This window comes from Electrona antarctica (genome assembly GCF_951216825.1).
Source record: "Electrona antarctica genome assembly, chromosome: 1".
NCBI classification, from domain to species: Eukaryota; Metazoa; Chordata; class Actinopteri; order Myctophiformes; family Myctophidae; genus Electrona; species Electrona antarctica.
Window position 1 is genome coordinate 23,979,838 of NC_136806.1, and position 19,024 is coordinate 23,998,861.

Consider the following 19,024-nt stretch of genomic DNA (forward strand, 5'->3'; position numbering starts at 1 on the left):
ACAAAGGCATCTGATAATCCTGGAACTACATCATTTTTTTAATCCTATAGGGAGGGGGACCATGTGTTGTTGGTGGGATGTGTGTGTGTGTGTGTGTGTGTGTGTGTGTGTGTGTGTGTGTGTGTGTGTGTGTGTGTGTGTGTGTGTGTGTGTGTGTGTGTGTGTGCGCGCGTGTGTGTGTGTGCGTGCGTGCAAGTATTGGGGAGTAGATAGAGATAGAAAAGCAGCTTCTGCTGTGCCTCGCTACATGTAGTGAGGCACTTTTGAGTGGAGAGAGAGAAGTTGACAGCATGAAGCCCCCCCTGTGTGTGCAGAGAATGTAGAGTGAAATACAAATGGGCCAGAAGTTCTTCTGTCCACTCAGCACTGAATAGTTACTGTCTTTGGGGGTTTTTTCCCCAGGATTTGTTGGGGAAGTTGGGTTGCTGAATGTGACCAGTCTTCTAGCATCAATGTCAGGGCAGACACCTTGTATCTTTACATTTGTTTTTTGTTTTTTCACTTCATATTTTGCGATGTGACACGTTGTTACTTTACAAAATAGATCTGCCATTTTGCTCATTTAGAAAATGTTTGGCTATAATGACATGCCCAAAATAAGGAAGTCAGGTCTTGCCGAAGGACATTTTGGAATGTAACAATAAATTGAATTCATTAACTTGTCTCTAAAATATATAAATAAATACATTTCAGGTACATTTCTGGTACATTATGCCTTCGCCATGTGGTCTGTTATTCTGTTAAAGTTCAGTAAACAAACAATCAACGGGGCAGGGGGGGGAATGCTTTTCTGAACAAATATGTTTTGAGAAGAGATTTAAAGGATGCAATGGTATCTGCTTGTCGGATGGTTTTGGGAAGGGTGTTTATATGTTTCCTAATGTCCTTTTCTTTTCTTTTTTTTAATAATATTTATTTTATTTGGAAAAAGCAGTACAGTATAGACAGCATTTCTCTTAGATATATACAAGGACACAAGTGCAATTCCCAGGATATTTTTTCACCCTCTTAGCCTAATGTCCTTTTCTAAGTGAGTTGCTATAGCATTGGCAAGCTAACTGGGGTTTCCCACACATTAGCATTCTTGATGGTCATTTACTTAACCACTCATACTTCGCCGTACGACAGTTTCACTCGACGGAAATAGCCACTCTAATGCTTTAATATGAGCAAAATACAGATGCTAGGTTGACTGTGGGGTTGTTGCACTTCACATGAGAGCTTGTGCTAATAGCTACATGTTGTGTGTGTATGAAATGGCCACTGCAGAAGTTGAGATACGGATACGTTGCTGATCAGAGTTAGTTTTGGGGTTATGCGTAAGAAACACAACACGGAGGGACCACAGACATGATGCTGGCTAAGTCAGCATGTCGCCAAAGAAATCATACAGTAGAAACTCATATTTCAGTTATCTTTCCGTTTCCTCAGAAAACCAACATTGTAATACATCACAGCGTTGTGCTCTCTGGCTCATATCAAATTACAATAACCATCCAGGCACTCTGAAAAGACAAAAACATCAATATGTGGTGTAATACAAAGCCTTCTGTTGCCAGCCTTGTCAATAGTGTTTCCCTATCAGATACAAAATGTTCCGGACCAGTGGTAGACTGAAACATATGTCATTGTCGTAGTATTGTCACTATAACACCTTATACCTACAGTATATTTAGTTTTTTAATACAATCAAGATATGTTGTGTTAAACCACTTATGCCCTATATTCAAATTAAAATAAAAGATTAAAGGTTTTTCAAAACTTTTCGAAATGTTTAATAGCAGATCGAAAGCTCACAATGTGTCAAATATTTAATTTTTTGGGGGGGGAAATACAGGGACACTAGTGGTATAGTGTCTAAAACATCCAAAAGCAGTTACCATTGTTATTGATAAATGATTCAACCTTAATATTAATCTTTTATACGTGAGCATAACATGGCCTGATTGAAAAGCATTGTTTTGTTCTGCTTAAAGAGTTAAATGCAATTTTAATAACATTAAGCTTGTTAAAAAACATAGCACAGTGATTATAGCCTGAGGAGATAAGTGCGTGCGTGCGTGCGTGCGTGCGTGCGAGTGTGCGAGTGTGCGAGTGTATGCTTGTGTTCGCAATCATGAGAAGGGAGGGGATTTAGATTGGCTCCTATCAAGCTTCAACAGCATTTCTCTTTATTTGAATTAAAACAGCAATTTCAAGATTGAGTTTTAGAATTAAACCAATACTTAATTTACTTTCACTTTGCATGGCCTGAAATTACTGTATGCTGTTTGTTTCTTTTTTGTGCAGCACATCAACGATTTACTTATAATCTCTGACTATAACTCATTAAAACCAGGAAAGCATATGCATCATTTTAGATTTTTGCGTTGGCTATTCAAAAATAGCAGATATACAAGGTCACAGTGCGTCACTTTGTGCCGCTTTGCGAGCTTGTACATCTGCTATTGAACTACTGATTTAGAAGGAATTTGTTGCTGATTTAGTAGGCATTTGTAGACTCTGTCTCATGCTGGTCTCAATGGGAAATAAGTCAACATCCACTATTGCTGCTGTCAGGCAGAAATGTTGAAATGTTATGTTTCAGGAATTGGGGGCGGGGGCCCTGTTTAATACTTTTCATTGGTTAAAGTTGTGTTGTGTGAAAAGGCTAATGCATACATCTACATGTTTAATACTCTACATACTCTACAATACATCTACATGTTTAATACATCTACATGTTTAATACTTTTCATTGGTTAAAGTTGTTCTGTGTGAAAAGGCTAATGCATACATCTACATGTTTAATACTCTACATACTCTACATACTCTACAATACATCTACATGTTTAATACATCTACATGTTTAATACTTTGCATTGGTTAAAGTTGTTTTGTGTGAAAAGGCTAATGCATACATCTACATGTTTAATACTCTACATACTCTACATACTCTACAATACATCTACATGTTTAATACATCTACATGTTTAATACTTTTCATTGGTTAAAGTTGTTTTGTGTGAAAAGGCTAATGCATACATCTACATGTTTAATACATCTACATGTTTAATACTTTTCATTGTTGGTTAAAGTTGTTTTGTGTGAAAAGGCTAATGCATACATCTACATGTTTAATACATCTACATGTTTAATACTTTTCATTGTTGGTTAAAGTTGTTTTGTGTGAAAAGGCTAATGCATACATCTACATGGTGCATTTATATATATACATATATACATCTACATGCATACACTCACAGTAATGGAGTGTTGATTCAACCACAGGGTTCTCTCAGTCTCTCCGTCTCTTTAATACACAAAACACATTTTCAGGTGGGTTGCCAATTTCATCCAATCAGGAGAGAGTACCCATTGTCAGTCTCAATTGCATAGTGTTCCAGTTCCAGTTGTATCTGCTCATTTCTTCGTGTCATCATTTCCAATTTCACTTGTTTATCCTGTATCCTGTATGAATTCTCTCTCCTGATTGGATAAAATTGGTAACCCAACCTGAAAATGCATTTTCTGTTTACTACAGAGCCGGAGAGACATTTCTTTCTAATTTTTAGAATGTCAGAGTGTGTTACTAGGGTTCCCAATTAAACAATGAAATTAGGCTGGCAAATGAACATACAATTGGCTTAAAATCTTGCAGCCTATACTCTGCAAGGCGTTTCAGATGCAAAACTCTTCCTCCGGCAGCAATGCTTTTTATACAAGAAAGTGAAATAGGGTATTAATTTAGCTGGAAATCAATGATGAAATATGGAGGTTTCTGTCTGACACGGCAATGATATTTTGCGTACTGAGTAAATGAGATTTAAAAATTATTACACAGGAGACTTTTCTGATGCAACTATGGAGAGATCACAAACTTTTAAACTTTGGCATGGATGTGAAATATTGGAACTAAGCCAGCAAGAGTATTTTAATGTTGTTACTCATCTGTTCCATTCATACAACACTTAGCTGCAATTAACTGGATGTACAGGGAAATAACATCAGTGTGCATTAATGGAAGCTTTGATTTGCAAAACCAGCCACAGAATTATTGCAAAGGTTGCTGCTGACATCTACAAACTTAAAATAAACTGGCATCTATTGTGTCCTTGAAGAATGAAAGCATACACGCCCAAACTTTTTATTTATTATTTATTTATTTATCATGTCAGCAATGATCGCATTACATTTTTGGAAATAGATCAAGGTCATTCAAAAAAGGGGGAAAGGTTTTGAGCTTTTGCCCAGTGAGAATCATCATAAACCAATCATACAGACACAAGGACACAAATGTGCATACATAAACAGTGTACATGAATATGCTCTCTCCCTCTCTAATGCGTACATGCACTCGCACAGTCCGCACACACACACAGAGCGCGCGCGCGCGCGCGAGAGAGAGAGAGAGAGAGAGAGAGAGAGAGAGAGAGAGAGAGAGAGAGAGAGAGAGAGAGAAATTAAATTCCCAGCTTCTCTCCCCAAAGAAAATAACTCATGTTTATTTGTCACATCAATTATTATATCATGGTTATAGTGCTAGTAAGGGAGAAATTGTGTCTACTAATTCCGACATCCCAGCAAGGCCCATTCATCCATTTATATTTCATAAGCTTAGTATTTATGCTGTAGCGAGGGCCAATCTCGGTTGCTTTGGCCTCTGCGGTGTTCCCCCTTTAAGTTGCAATGAAATATAGATGTTAAGAGTCTGGACAGTTGAGTGTCTCATCTCTCTTGGTGATATCATGAGGAAGCCATTAATAGTGTCAGGGAGCATCAGACACACCACAGGCACATAATTGGATGAGGACATTCGTAACTGAAAGCACCTGCTTGGAATCAACAGGGTCTTCCCAGGAGGCAGACCCTTATATGATTCCCAAGGAAGTTTGCAAAGCCCAGCCACTTCCCTACTGGGTTCGTCTCCCCCAACGCTTTTTTGCATTTCTGACTAAGGTCAGCTCACAATGGCTCCTGCTTAGTTTCTTATTCAATGGTATCGGGAATATGCAAATACTTTGGATCTTTGCATAATCACAAACAGCGGGACCATCTGTTGGTACCTTGTGTCTGCCTTTTTAATGGTGTTTCCTTGTAACTGAGTGATGTATTTGTGTATTAACAATGTGATAATCATCTCACCTCGAAATATGCATGTAGGCACGCATGTATGTCAAATGTGGGACATATGTTTGGTGAAATATTCTGATAAAGAAGGATTTGCAATCACTGCAGGAAAGAAAGGAAAAAGAAAATAGGGGTTAAGTGTAACAAAACAGAACAAAAACAAAACATGTTTGTTAGTTCCCCCCCCACCATTCGTGATATTTTCAAGATAAAGATTTAAAACGTGACAATGGGAGAAATCCCTGGGGGACAGTGCGCAAAGACTGCACATCTGGTCTTGGATTAGTGTAAGACCTGGTTGATACAGGGTCTCTTAAGTCCACTGAAATGTTTCACAGAAATGCTAATGGAGAGGACCAGGAAATAAGCTGCACCTACTGTCACTAAAGATTTACTGCGAGATGCGCTCTACAGAAAGCATGTCTCTGATAATATGTTTTTCCTCGTAGAACCCGAACCAGACGCCAGAGAAGTCTTTCAACTCATCACCCCCCATTTGTCCTCATAAGGTAAGATTCAGCTTAAAACAAACCAAGCGGGAAAACATCATTATCTGAGACAAATACAGATATCTGAAACATGCTGGGATTTCTTTTTCTTTCTTTCTTTTTTGCATTGTGTTTATTCCCTTTTGATTGCATGTCTTCTTGAATTTTTCACAAAAGAAGCCATTTGTGTAAACCTGCATATACTGAAGTTAAAACCCTGTTTGAGAGGGTATTTTATGTTGTTGTGATTGGTCAAGTGTGTATAAAGATGTATTCTTCACAATACTGAACTGATTATCCAGGCCCTCATTTTGAAATGTAGGGCTTAAAGTTATCCAGCACTATTTTTCTCTGTTAATCTGTTGCCCACACGTTACTGTAATGTGCCCATATCATAGCCCAGTACTTAAGTGACCAAATCTGCTCTGCTCTCCAGTTTTCAAACATGAAATTTGTCATGTAAAATCACACCTGTGTGAACTGAGTGGTGCAACTCTGTGGGGGGGTCCCCGGTAAGTAAGTAGCCTTGCCGAGCCATGGGGCCCATAGGGCCCAGGGTGCCGGCCCGGTTCCGGAGAGCCGCCCCGCGTCCGAAATGGTCGAGAAATAACAGAGTTGCTGTATGGGGGAATTCTCTCTCTCTCTCTCTCTCCACATTGTAATTAGCAGGCAACAGTGCAACACTATCTCTCTCTGTTTCTAGCACAACAGCGCCAATTTTGCCCCTATTGGTACCCTAGGGAGGGACATTGCTGTTCCTTGGAGTGGCTGCACCACTCAAAAATGGTCACAACACAAGCCACGCTAAATGGATGGCCTCACTTCACCCCCATTATAGACTGACAAGAGTGTCTACACTCAAAAATAACAACCAAAATACATACAATACAATTTAGGCATTTAGCAGACGCTCTTAATCCAGAGCGATTTACAGTAAGCATGAACAACACATGGTAACACATGGGCCCGGCCTGCACCATTGCAGATAACCTGCAGTCTGATGCAATACCACTGTGAACAACCATGTCCAAGTGCAAGTCCAGTTATCATTGATATCGTCTGATTTCTTTATTCTATTCAGGTGTTTGAAACCATGAAAACAAACAATGTACGCTATGCTAGCTTCACATCTTAACACTGCAATTTAACAAAATAGTAGAAAAGTGTAGTAGGTCTATTTTGTCTTTGAACACATGAACTCTATATTTTTCTCTCTCTCTCTGTCTGTCTCTCCCACTCCCACACATTACTTTTTTGGCCCACTTTGTGTGCAACCTTAGCATTACCCATATTTTACTTTAATCTGATTAAATCAGCCATAGCCTCAGTAGTAGCCTCTTCTTCTTGGCCTAAAAAAATAAATAAAGTTTTGGCAATGGCAGAGTAAACACAAAGCTACGAATACCACTTAGTGGAAGAACGTAGGTGAAGCCTGAACACATAAAAATGCATTTGTGTATATCTGTGTGTGCGTGTGTGTGTGCCGGCCTGAACCAATGTTCTAGTAGCCTAAAGCTCACCCGTCCTGAACCCACCAGACTGACGAGTGAACTCACAGTACCCACGGGTTAGGAGTTGACCTGTGCATCATTACTGGCATATGTTGTGCACAAATGCTGAAGCATGAAGATATGGTTACTTATAAGTACCATTATCGGGTAATGAGGTCCCGAATGGCAATCAAAGCACACTGAATCCACGTACCATTTAGAAAAATAATACAACACAAGAGCTTATGGATCTAGATTAGGCCGAAGCCTGCATGTTGGGAGCAATGCCCGTTATTGGCACCTCTGGTTATGCAATAGCTGTTGTAGCCGTTATCAGAGTACTCGCTGTTGACTGTATGAATCAAGTTTGATTTTATATTAAAAAATAATAATAATCATAATTGAAACTATAGTAAAGTTCACTCTTATTGCATGGCAATTAAAGAATTCCTCTCCAATCCATTAATACTGGCCTCTGCTTGGCATGAGGTGAAAATGACAGATTTATTCGATGCTAATATAGGCCTATCCTGTCTATGTACAGTCCTCACTTCACTCTCTCTGACGGTCTCACGTCTTCACAGTTGACAGACTGATTGAGTCACCCCCGCCCGCCCAACTCCTACCTCCCAGTCCTTGCTACTTGCAAATGTGAGAAAGTGTTATGTAGTGAAATTCACACAATTTCAGTTCATTGGCCTCGAAATGTGTCAAAAAGGGCTTGTGTCCTTTTCTGCTTGAGTGGGCGGCACGGCCAAGAGTGGACCTGTGGTAAAAGGAAACCAAAGAAGAGAAGTGGTCTGACAGCCTGTCATCAAGCAGTCAACACCTAGCCTCACGTTGCTAATGCACAGCTAGCTCTCTGAACATGCGGCCAACACCTAGCATCACCTCATGTTGCTAATGCACAGCTAGCTCTCTAAAAAAGACTTGGGTGCATGGCATTGAGAGCCGCAGACGATGGTGAGATGGTAAATCATAATAAAATACAATACCTCCCTGCCTCCTGGTTCTGTCGTTGGGAAATAATGAGAGAGGCAATCAGCTTTTGTTCGGAGTGCCGTCAACACAAAAATGACACTGCAATTGCATGCGTGTCCTTCACGTGAGGCCTGAACTGCTCATATGTGGATCGTTTCTAATGAGTCTGCTTTCTGTCTAGAAGTCTCTGAATAGGACAGGACGTCAATGAAGTTTGCATGGCAAACGAGTACCATAATAACTGGAGGTTATATGATAACCGTGGTTGTTTAACCATAACATTTGCGATAGATACGCATGTGAGAACATCCAAATTGTTGTTATTTACAGAAAAACATTCCCATACACTCGAGGCCTGTACCTTTAAGGCCTCAGGCTCTCCCGCGCAAGGGCATAAAACCCCGCCGCCACGACTTCCGCTTCTCACCCCGGATAAACCCTTTACTTCTGCAAAAGCAAGCGAGAAGGGCCACCCGGCGTATCTATCGCTAATGCTAACCCTCGCCGCAGCGTGGTTTAACACTCGCTGTAGCTAGCTAGCGCTTGATAATAGCTATGTTGCGGCAGCTTAACACTCACTTAGTTTGTTTGATAGCACCGTTAGCAAGTTAAGCTAATGCTATGTGTGGCCAGCTTATGCTGCCCGGGCTATGGTAGCGCGGGCAATGATAAGCTATATTTGGCTAACGCTTTTTCAGTTTTTCACTATAAGTGACTCAAAACTTAGTCAGGTGTTTGTTGCTGTGATTTGGAATTACCACCGGGTAGAAAACAAGTCACCTCGCGGTACAAGTGTACGGCCACTCGTCTATTTTGAACAATTAATCTTTTTCCTCTCAGTGATAACACAGCTTGGTTCGTTCTGCAATGGCAGAATAAAAATAAATGGGGTGAGAAGTGGAAGTCGCGGCGGGGTAATATGCCCTCGCGCAGGAGCGCGCCGCGTCATCGCGCACAGAGTCCGAGGCCTTAAAGATACAGGCCTCGTGAGTGTATGAAAATGTTTTTCTGTAAATAATAACAATTGGGATGTTCTCACATGCGTATCTAGAAGCAAATGTTGAAGGTCAAATAACCTTGAGATTTAGGGTGCTGCACTGCTGCACAATCACTCTCTGCTCTCCGGGCCATTTTGTCCCCATCTCTTTCTGTAGCTCTTTTTAAACAGCTGATCAGGCTAACGGGGAACACCATGGGTTTGTGGGTGGTGGTGTTCACGTTTTAGCTGTTAGTAGCAGAACATAATCTCCCTCTCGTCAGCTCACATTAGTCTCCGCTTTCCACACCGAACCAATATGCGCGGAGAATGCAATGGGCCAGCCGGGGTAATTTGGTATGTCAGTCAGTGCAGGAGGCTGGCAAAATGAGTAAATGGCTGCATGGATATGATTCACATGAAAAGAATATTCGGATTGTAATGGCTCTCAGAATAGGATACCCCCCACTACGCACGTACGTATGTAGGCACACACACACACACACACACACACACACACACACACACACGCACACACACACACACACACACACACACACACACACACACACACACACACACACACACACACACACACACACACACCTCTCTTCATCTGCATTGTACGCATTCTGGGGATAGATAGGGCAACGAACAGAGGGCTTTTAAACGGACTGCTCCCTGATTATATTAAGAGTGTGAGAATGAGAGCGAGTGAGCAAGCGAGTGAGCAAGCGAGAGAGCGAGGAAAGAGAGCAGTGAGGGAGTAGATGGGTTTCCAAAGCACTAAGTACACATAATTGCTTCTTGACACATTGGCCAAATTCTGCAGTGCCAGGATCTGAACGAAGATGATTAACGGCTGTCCGAGTGGGTGGCACCACAGGTCGTTCGGATCTTTTGGTTTCCATAGCGATCCTATAGTCCAAAGGCCATACATTGAATTGTGAATATCCCAGAGGTCTGCAATGTCTGCATACTGTTAGGCTACAATTAGAACTGGCATCGAGTGCATTATATCCATCCACCACTGAATGTCATTCTCGTATTCATCTATGAAGCAGTTATGTGCCCCTCTATTTTTCTGAAAGCGTTTACTCTGGCTGGCAAGAAGATGAAGAAAGAAACTCTTGCATTCTGTGAATAATTGAGGAGTGGGCTCTGAGCATTGGTGCAGTGAGGAGGTCAGGGTAAAAGGGCAGGTTAAGATATACTTCTGACAGTAAGCTCCAGGAGGAATACATTGTGCCAATTTTTCACGAGTTTTTGTTTGGAGGCTTTGGCACAAGTAAGTTCCTCATCATACTGTAGCAGAACAGGATTGAAATAAAATATGTGAATAGCAAAGAAAATACAGCATCTTAGTATATTATCTTATTATATATTATTACCAATAGGCTGTGTGCGTAACACAATCAAGAACGACACTTTTTGCATTTGCATGCCCAGTGAATGAACGCGCACGCGTTCAGCGCGCCGCCAGCACTATCGCCGCTGCTCCCATAGAGTTATATGGCTGCTCCCAAATGCTGGATCTTCTATTTTTGAGTCGTGCCCCACCGATTAAGAAACTGTTGGACGACCAAAAACACTAGCTGGGGTTCCTGTGTTGCGTTATATTGAAATCGGTGACCTATGAATACAGACCAGACAGTGGCCTTGTGGTTAGAGTGTCCGCCCTGAAACTGGGAGGTCGGGGTTCGATCCCCGGCCGGGTCATACCAAAGACTGTATAAATGGGACCCAATGCCTCCCTGCTTGGCACTCAGCATCAAAGGGTTGGATTGGGGGTCAAATCTACTAATCAAATGATTCCCGAGTGCGGCGCACACTGCAGCTCACCGCTCCTTGGCTGCGGCTCACCGCTCCAAGAGATGGGTCAAATGCGGAGAACAAATTTCACTGCGGTAACGTGTGTGACAAATCGTATGACTTTGACTTTGACTTTGAATACAGTTTTGATGGAAGCAAGAGCTGCACCTATTTGAAATAGTCTCGCACAGGGCCCTGCAACGTTGATGGTTTAACGTTTTCTCAGACCATCAGCAATAAGCTTGTATTCAGATTATCGTATTGCAGAGTCCTGCACTGGCCCAAACCCCAAATGTTCAATACCACATTACATCCGTCCCGTTATCTGCAGATATCTGCAAATCAATTCCTTAACGGATCTGACCAGTTAAAGCCTGTGATCTGGGTATCGAACCAGGAACAGTTCTGTCAAAACTCTTCTAACCATTAGGCCACCACTGCCCCTGTGTTTACCTGTGTTGTAACGTTTCAATAGAGTAACTTCTAGACATCTAAATGACAACACACTGTAATAAGTAATAACTCTTTCTTGTGTTATTGTTGTTTTCTGCGTAGTGCAGGATAGGTATGTCATTTTCCATTATTGTTTGATGGTGCTTCTTGTTATTTCTTACCTTTGTATTGCTGTATCCAACAGTACTTCCCTTACTCTGTATCTGTAACTTTGCAACTCTAACTGCTGTACTGCCTCTTGGCGAATGATATTCCCTGTGGGATCAATGTTATCTATCCATCTATCTATCGAAGTTAAAAGCTAAAACAGCTTCGCAACCAAAATATATATATATTCTTTGTCAGCTAAATGGATATCTTGCTACCACAGCCTATGTTATAGGCTAAATAAAACACTTTGCTTGCTGTGTAGCTCAATCATGTAACATTTAACTATGATTTATGGCTGTTGTCCAGTGATCTGTGATCACCTGATGGAATAGTTTTTGTCCATTAGTATACTTATGGCAACTCTTCTGCCATTGGAGGAAAATAGAGCACACAGACAGACATACTTGAGAGATATTAACAATGTTTTTTGTTTCATTGCTGCCGATCCATTTTCTCTCTTGACAGCATGATTTATTACAAAGAAGTCTAAGCATGTGGATACAGTGGGACACAGTTTATTAAGCTCTCAACAAATACCTTAATATTTTTAGAATGTCGGTTACCGAGGCAAAAGCAAAACTAATTGCATTGTGGTGGATAATGTTGTTGTGGAGTTATCATGACAATAGAGCCAGCAATGACGTAAAAGTTCAACGGCAGCAACTCTCAGCACATCACAATGGCGGTCAGTCATTGTACGCATACTGTAGTAGCCTCTTTCAAATGTGTGGTACCAGCTTGACTCAATTCTACTAAACTGAACTACATTCTGGTACCAGGTCATTTCCCACTGCTTCTCAATGCCGCTAGTCATTATAGCAACACAACACATGGTTCTGCTGAGAAGAGCAGTAAAGAACAATTTCGACTTGTCTGGAAAAAAACATTTTCGGTGAGGAACAGGCCATATGCAGTTGCTCATATTGATTCATTTCACATTTATAACAGCTAGTTTAAAGGTTTGTCACAGCTCACCAGTATTTAGTATACTAGACTAGTACAATCAGTAGAGTTTCACATCAACGTTTAGTAACGACTCAGCTCAATGGAGGTGATACATAAAGAATACCACGTAACAGGTACCTGGTACTACTTTAGCTTGATGATAAATCAAAAAAGGCAAGCAGTGTCGAGCCAGGAGTACCATGCAGTGGAAAAGCTCAATAAAAGTCTTTGCGACCAGCAATCAAACTTGATCGCCGGTCACTGATCACAACACTAAATCGCCAGACTATAAAAAGCCCTTTCTGTCGGGCGAAATAATATTGTCCACTGTCTCTGGTTTAATTGGACTTCTCCTCTGTTGAACAACAAATCCAGCAATAGAGAAAGAAGTCACTCTCACTGGCAGTATAGCTACTTGATCCTGGAATGGAGAATTTGTATTTCATCCACACCCGACCGGCTCACATTTTATTTTGGACCATACAAACCCGCACACATGATTGTATGGTCCCATGGTGCCCTGTCTGTAACTGACCCTGTTAAGTAGGCTATGGGCACTAACCTCTACATTGTTGTTGTTGTTGTTATTAAGAGAGAGAGAGAGAGAGAGAGAGAGAGAGAGAGATCAGAGAGACAGAGTGAGAGAGAGTACTGTATGTGTGAATATGTGCATTGTGCATGATTGCTTATGTGTGTGTGTATGTGAGCACTTCAACCTATTTAGGTGACAGATGGAGAGGGTGAGTGTTGGGGGTGGGGTTCAAGCACCTCTGCCAGTACGGGGTCCTGCTGCACTCTGTTCCTGCCAGCTCTCTGAAATTACTATGGCAAACTAAAGCCCTATGACTCCATGATGTCATTTCACAGCTTTTGTTTTCCACATTGAAAATGAAAAACATTTTCTCCGACAACTTTGGTTGTAAAGGGTCAAGTGATGAAATTGCTGAACAAATCCCCCCCCCCTTCTTGCTTTCCTCTAAACACTATTATGCAAACGAACAGACTGATAAAACAGTTGATGGGGGACCTTGTGTACAACTCTTGCCAGCCAGCATATTCGTAAGGAATGGCCGCTTGTGAATATCATCTTAATGAAGTTTCATCCTGTATAATAAAAGACAACCCCTCCGGCACCTAAACAAGAGGCCAGTCAGTCACACAGGAATTAAGGTTATTTAGAGACTATGAGTAGTTACTGAGGCATCTTCCAACCAAATGCAAACACAAACAATCCATTCACTCACTTGCAAGCATACAGTACGCACAGTCGCACGCGCGCACGCGCGCACACACACACACACACACACACACACACACACACACACACACACACACACACACACACACACACACACACACACACACACACACACACACACACACACACACACACACACACACACAAAATATTCAGTGGAGGTAAATTTGATCGTGGAAGACAAGCGGCAACAACCCAGGGTTCCATCAGTGCGCCCGAGGTTGCGACATGTTGTGACAAAAAAAAAGAAAAAAGAAAAGAGACAAACTGAAAGGTCATTTATGACCTCTGGGTTTGGTCCTGTGCAGCATCTGTCACTAGCAAGCACAGCATGTCAATGTCAAAAGGCAAAAGGTATATGCAGAGAATTCAGCCTACCAGGCCATAAAGGCCGTACAGGCGTATATACTAATCGCACTATACACTATCGGCCACTGTTGCATCGATGGGATTTCCTTTAGCAGTTTTCTCAGCTTAACGACAGCGCATCCTACATGCCATATGTGACACGACTGGTTGAATGACTTGAATGTCTAGTGACAGCAGAAGCCGGGGCAGCATGGCATATTTAAACAAATACTGGCAGTAAAAGCTCACATGGAGGACTATACCATTAAATTCACAGCCTTTGCATCAGTTTGCATTAAAATCTATGACCAATGTAAAAAAAAAGGGGGGGGAAAAAGAGAGCGAGAGAGAGAGAGAGAGAGAGAGAGAGAAATATTTAACATTGCAAATAGGACTATGTTGAAATTGTAACCTATATTTTAAATTGAGATGTAAGTCATCCAGGCCTTAAATCACATTTATTTGCATCTATATTGGTTACTATTCAGTGCATCATCATATTGCAACATAGAATCATGTTATCCTCTCTGCTTTATGAGGCTGAGGCAATGCTAGTCGAGGGCTGAGAAGAGACAATTTTAAGCAAAGATGTCACCTCCCCAGTTATCATGGTTTCCATAACAAAGGTTAATGGCATCACAAAATCAGGAGAAATTGATAGAGGAAAATATGATTGTTGCTCCCCTCTCTCTGCTGAATTTCAATGAGACCAAGTATGCCACCCTAGAACAAATCAATAGAATGCCACTGCTAACTGCTATCGCTCCATGCCACTTCTTGTTGAATGGTAAAATCCTATCTTCACGGAGACATGCATGAATTGTATATTGTCAAGGCTCCATAAAAATCTTCAAAGTTTGATCCAACCCTACAACAGCACTTGCCGTAACACTTTCCCTAGCCTCGACGACCTTGCAGGCTTATGCAAAGTCTAAAATATGTAATTTAGATGCATGTATTTATTGAACCATTGCGGCTCGAGAATCCACCATTCCTGAATGAAGTGCCTGGTGATGGGAGTCTGGTGCAAAGCACAGGGGCTGGACCTGGTGAGACGTAGGAGGGGCCCGGACAGAAGTCAACCCACAGAGCCTAGTCCTTCCACACGCCAGAATAGTACCTCCCAGTCCCGGCAGAGTAGTTCAGGAGGAACGGATTGTGTGGCCCTGGTTTTTCCCTAATGGGTATGATCGAGGGTAGCTACGGTGGGACGTAAGTCGGGACTTGATCTGGCTGGGTCACCTGAGTGAGGGGTATGATGTTGGGAGACCCGAAACCCCGATGACCTTGGGATACATCACTGAGGAATCGTGAGGATACGTCCCAGGTGCATCCATGCGATGTATTTTGGTTTTAGTTTTTTTATAGTTTAAATGTGACAGATGATATAGGTTCTTATGGTCCTAGATTACTATTTATATGCATTTGTTGCATTGTGTTGTTCTTTATTGTAAATCGCTCTGGATTAAGCGTCTGCTAAATGCCTAAATTGTAAATTGTAAAGTAAAACTACTTCCCAGATGCATTTTGTCTCTATAACTCTCTCTCTCTGTCATATTCCCCACTCTACATGATCCAAACTAAACCAATCAGGGATTTGAGTGCCACACATCCAATCAATTACTACCCAAATCACTGTAGACCCCTTTGATATAGAATCATTTGTCAAGTCACAGCAGATGGTGGAGGGCTGGTGCCCCTGTGTCAGAGGCCGTATCCATGTGGAAATCTCTGGTGCAGGGTGCACTCTCCCCACACTTCCCAACCCATTAATGATAAGTCATTGTGTGCTTCAGGATTGCAGTGGAGCAGCCCGATCCCCGAGATGGCTAATGTATTACCCTTTTAGCCTGAGCTGTGGCTAATACCTAGGCCTGTAATCCAGCAGAATGAGTGGAACCTTCTTTAAGGGGAGCATGGTGGGACTTGCATGGGTCCTGCTTTAGGGTATATTCACACTGTAGGAGCTAAATAAAACCTGTAGAAATGGTGTAGTCAAGTGATCACTACAGAGGACCACACCACCCACCAGCCTATACCACATTAGGCCTACCTGTGTGTGCACATTATATAAATCCACATTTCTTAAATAAATAAATTAATATAAATACATACTTGGGGGGTCGATACAAACATCAAAGCACGCAGGCAGATCTAATGACAAAAACAAGGTCATTTGTTCTTTAAGTAATTACATGTAGCCTAATTTGTATCACATTATCTAGTCTAAAGTCTAGACTGTCTTTAGGGGCAAAACATTGTGTAATAAAATACAAAGATAAATATAGACACAAATCAGTGATTCAGGGTTTCAAGCCAACACATTTACATTTTGGGGACATGTTTCAGCAGCTTAATTATTAACATATCCACCTAGTTTGGTGATAAACTTGGATACTGTCACTGAAATTGTGCCAAATTTGTGACGGGCCCATCCACGATTTGAACTGATACCAATTCCCTATTGTTTCATTTCTAAATAATTTGACATATCTAGCAGTGGCTCAGAGCCTCAGCCTGATGGTCTCAAAAGTCTATAACTATTTTATTTATAGCCTGTTTTGTGATATGTCCCACCCATTTGTAGTACCCCTTCGATTTGATTTAATCTTAGAGGGTACTGTATTTTTCAGATACTTAATGGGTCAATACCTTCAAAACTAAAATAAGACAAATTATTATTTCCTTCATGAGTGTTACCAATAATGCTGATTAAGGCTCAATTCCATGTAGTGTAGCAGAGTCTTTCCAGTGAGCCAACATGCACGATAGCAGCTTAGAGTATATATTAATATAGAGACGGCACCCAAGTTCTCCTCCCATCCACTTGCATTAAGTTGCTCAAAAGCGCATGAGGCGATTTCACTCCTCCTTCCGGGTAGGAACAGAGTGCATTCTGGGATGGATTGGGCCCAAACACATGAACGCGGTGACTATCATTGCGCGCGTTCACATATGAAACAGCGTTCACGTGTCATCATGAATGTGCGCAATGATAGTCAACGGACCAGCGCGTTCATGTGTTTGGCCACTATGTCCATTTCGCCTCAGGGTTTCCTCCGGGTGCCGTCTCTATTAATATATACTCTAAGGATAGCAGCAGCACCCTGACTCTGTTTGACCAGAATGGAACACAACCTGAATTAGCATCATTGGTAACACTTGTGAAGGAAGTAAGAAGTGGCCCAATTTCTCACCAATATGACTGCTGTGTGCATAGGGCCTATTCAGACCGCTGTGACTGGTTTCTGCACAACGCATTGCAAACGGTGTTGTCCCGTTGTAAATCACTGATTTGTCATGTGGACTGGCCTTTAAAGTACCTTATTGGCACAGCACCAGAACCCACTGAATCCCACAGTAGCAACTTATATTAACTTGTATTCAGCATCTTTTCCAGGAGGAAAGGGGATAGCCTGCAGTAATTTCAATATGCTTTCACTTTGACACATTTTCCCTGGTGTTTTTTGCTAGGTGTACTATACAGTATACTAGGTGGAATATTTGTTAATGAGCAATATAACGTTTTAAGAAGCCGCATTTCTCTGTACAGAAGTGGTGCTGTATAAACATTATATTGGATGGTCAAACAAACCCTGTCCTTGCGTGGTTTGGCACAGCCCTACTGTAACTTGAATGGAACAAAAGGAAAAATAAGACAAAGTAATTAATAAATAAAATCTCAAAATCCCTTAATTTATTGATAAGGCATTAATCATAAAAAGCCTAAGATCTTTGCCTGTGGTCTAAAAAGAGCCTATTTTTAATGATATTATTCATGAGCAAAGTATTATTCAATGCCTTCATGATTCAATGATACTGTATATCCTGGCCTCTTTTTTCTTCTTCTCTCTACCATTATAAATCAGTCCATTGCCATGGGATGACTGGGATGACATGGATGCCAGAATCAGAAGAGGATGACTTCTCTGTAGTGTTTCTTCTTTCAAAATAATTCTTTAGATCAACCACAGCACAACTCTGTTGCTGGCAGACAGAAAAAAAATACCTTCCAAATAAGACATTAAGATGAAAATAATTGGACACTGTCTTAAAGGACGGTCACAGGATGGTCACCCTTTATGAACTCATTCTGCAATGGAGACAACAGACACTAACAATATGCATTTTCACAGCAATCAACACATATCAGTGTCAAAGCAACATCAGTCAATATCCTCATGGGCTGTCATGTCTTATTTCCTGATCTTGGATTGCGTGTTTTATTTCCCGTACAAGCAACACTTTCATCTTAGGTGGTAATCATGCAGCTTGGCTAATGTGTATTAACATGTCGATTATTCTCCAGGAAGTCGTCACATCTCAGCATAAAAGTCTGTCTTAGACAAAAGTTCCTAAATGTATGCACATACTGTCGGTAAATTTAGCCAAACATCTGTGATGCTTTGTCAAGAGCATGTGCAGCTATATGTCATATGCTGTCAAAGTGTGTCTCATTATCTTTGGTTGATATTCCTGTTTATCCATTATACTGTAGTTTGTGTTTTATCTGTGAATAACTAAACAGGCAGTGTCACCAGTGTTATTTTATGTCTTTGATATGTCTCTTAAAAAAAGAAAAAGAAGAAGAAGAAGAGAAAGTGAAATTACAAATCGCTTTAATTTGAAAATTATGAAGACATTGGGAACTTGTATATTTCACATTGGCACATTGTGAAGATGTGAAATATACCAAGGGAATTTAGAGTCAGCATGCTGAAAAGCATCATAGCTACAGTGTAGGAAGGGAAAACAAAACCATAACCAGCAGATGACCTTCCAGATGCAATATTGCCTTTATTTGTCATTATTACCGCCCGCGTTTGCTGTGAGTGGGAGGAATATCAATTTGAGAAAGATGGCCTCTGACTAAATGTTAAGGAGCCCCCATCACAAGACACATCCCTACTGTTCTGAGTGGGCAGATCGTGGCGGTGTTTTACTACTTATGGATATTCAATGGGGAAAGCACGGAACGGGGGCTTGCTATAATAAGGAATGTACCAATGCAGAG

The 19,024-nt window shown here is 41.3% G+C and overlaps 1 protein-coding gene across 1 annotated transcript in view; it reads left to right on the forward strand.

The window, feature by feature from the left end:
* The window catches only part of pcdh11 (protocadherin 11), a gene marked incomplete at both ends in the record, with an annotated part of 154,163 nt that overhangs the window by 53,758 nt on the left and 81,381 nt on the right, over positions 1–19,024 (forward strand). Inside the window, one exon of the mRNA XM_079499101.1 lies at positions 5,559–5,618. Coding sequence (XP_079355227.1) covers positions 5,559–5,618 — 60 coding nt within the window. The remainder of the gene's footprint in view (positions 1–5,558; positions 5,619–19,024) is intronic.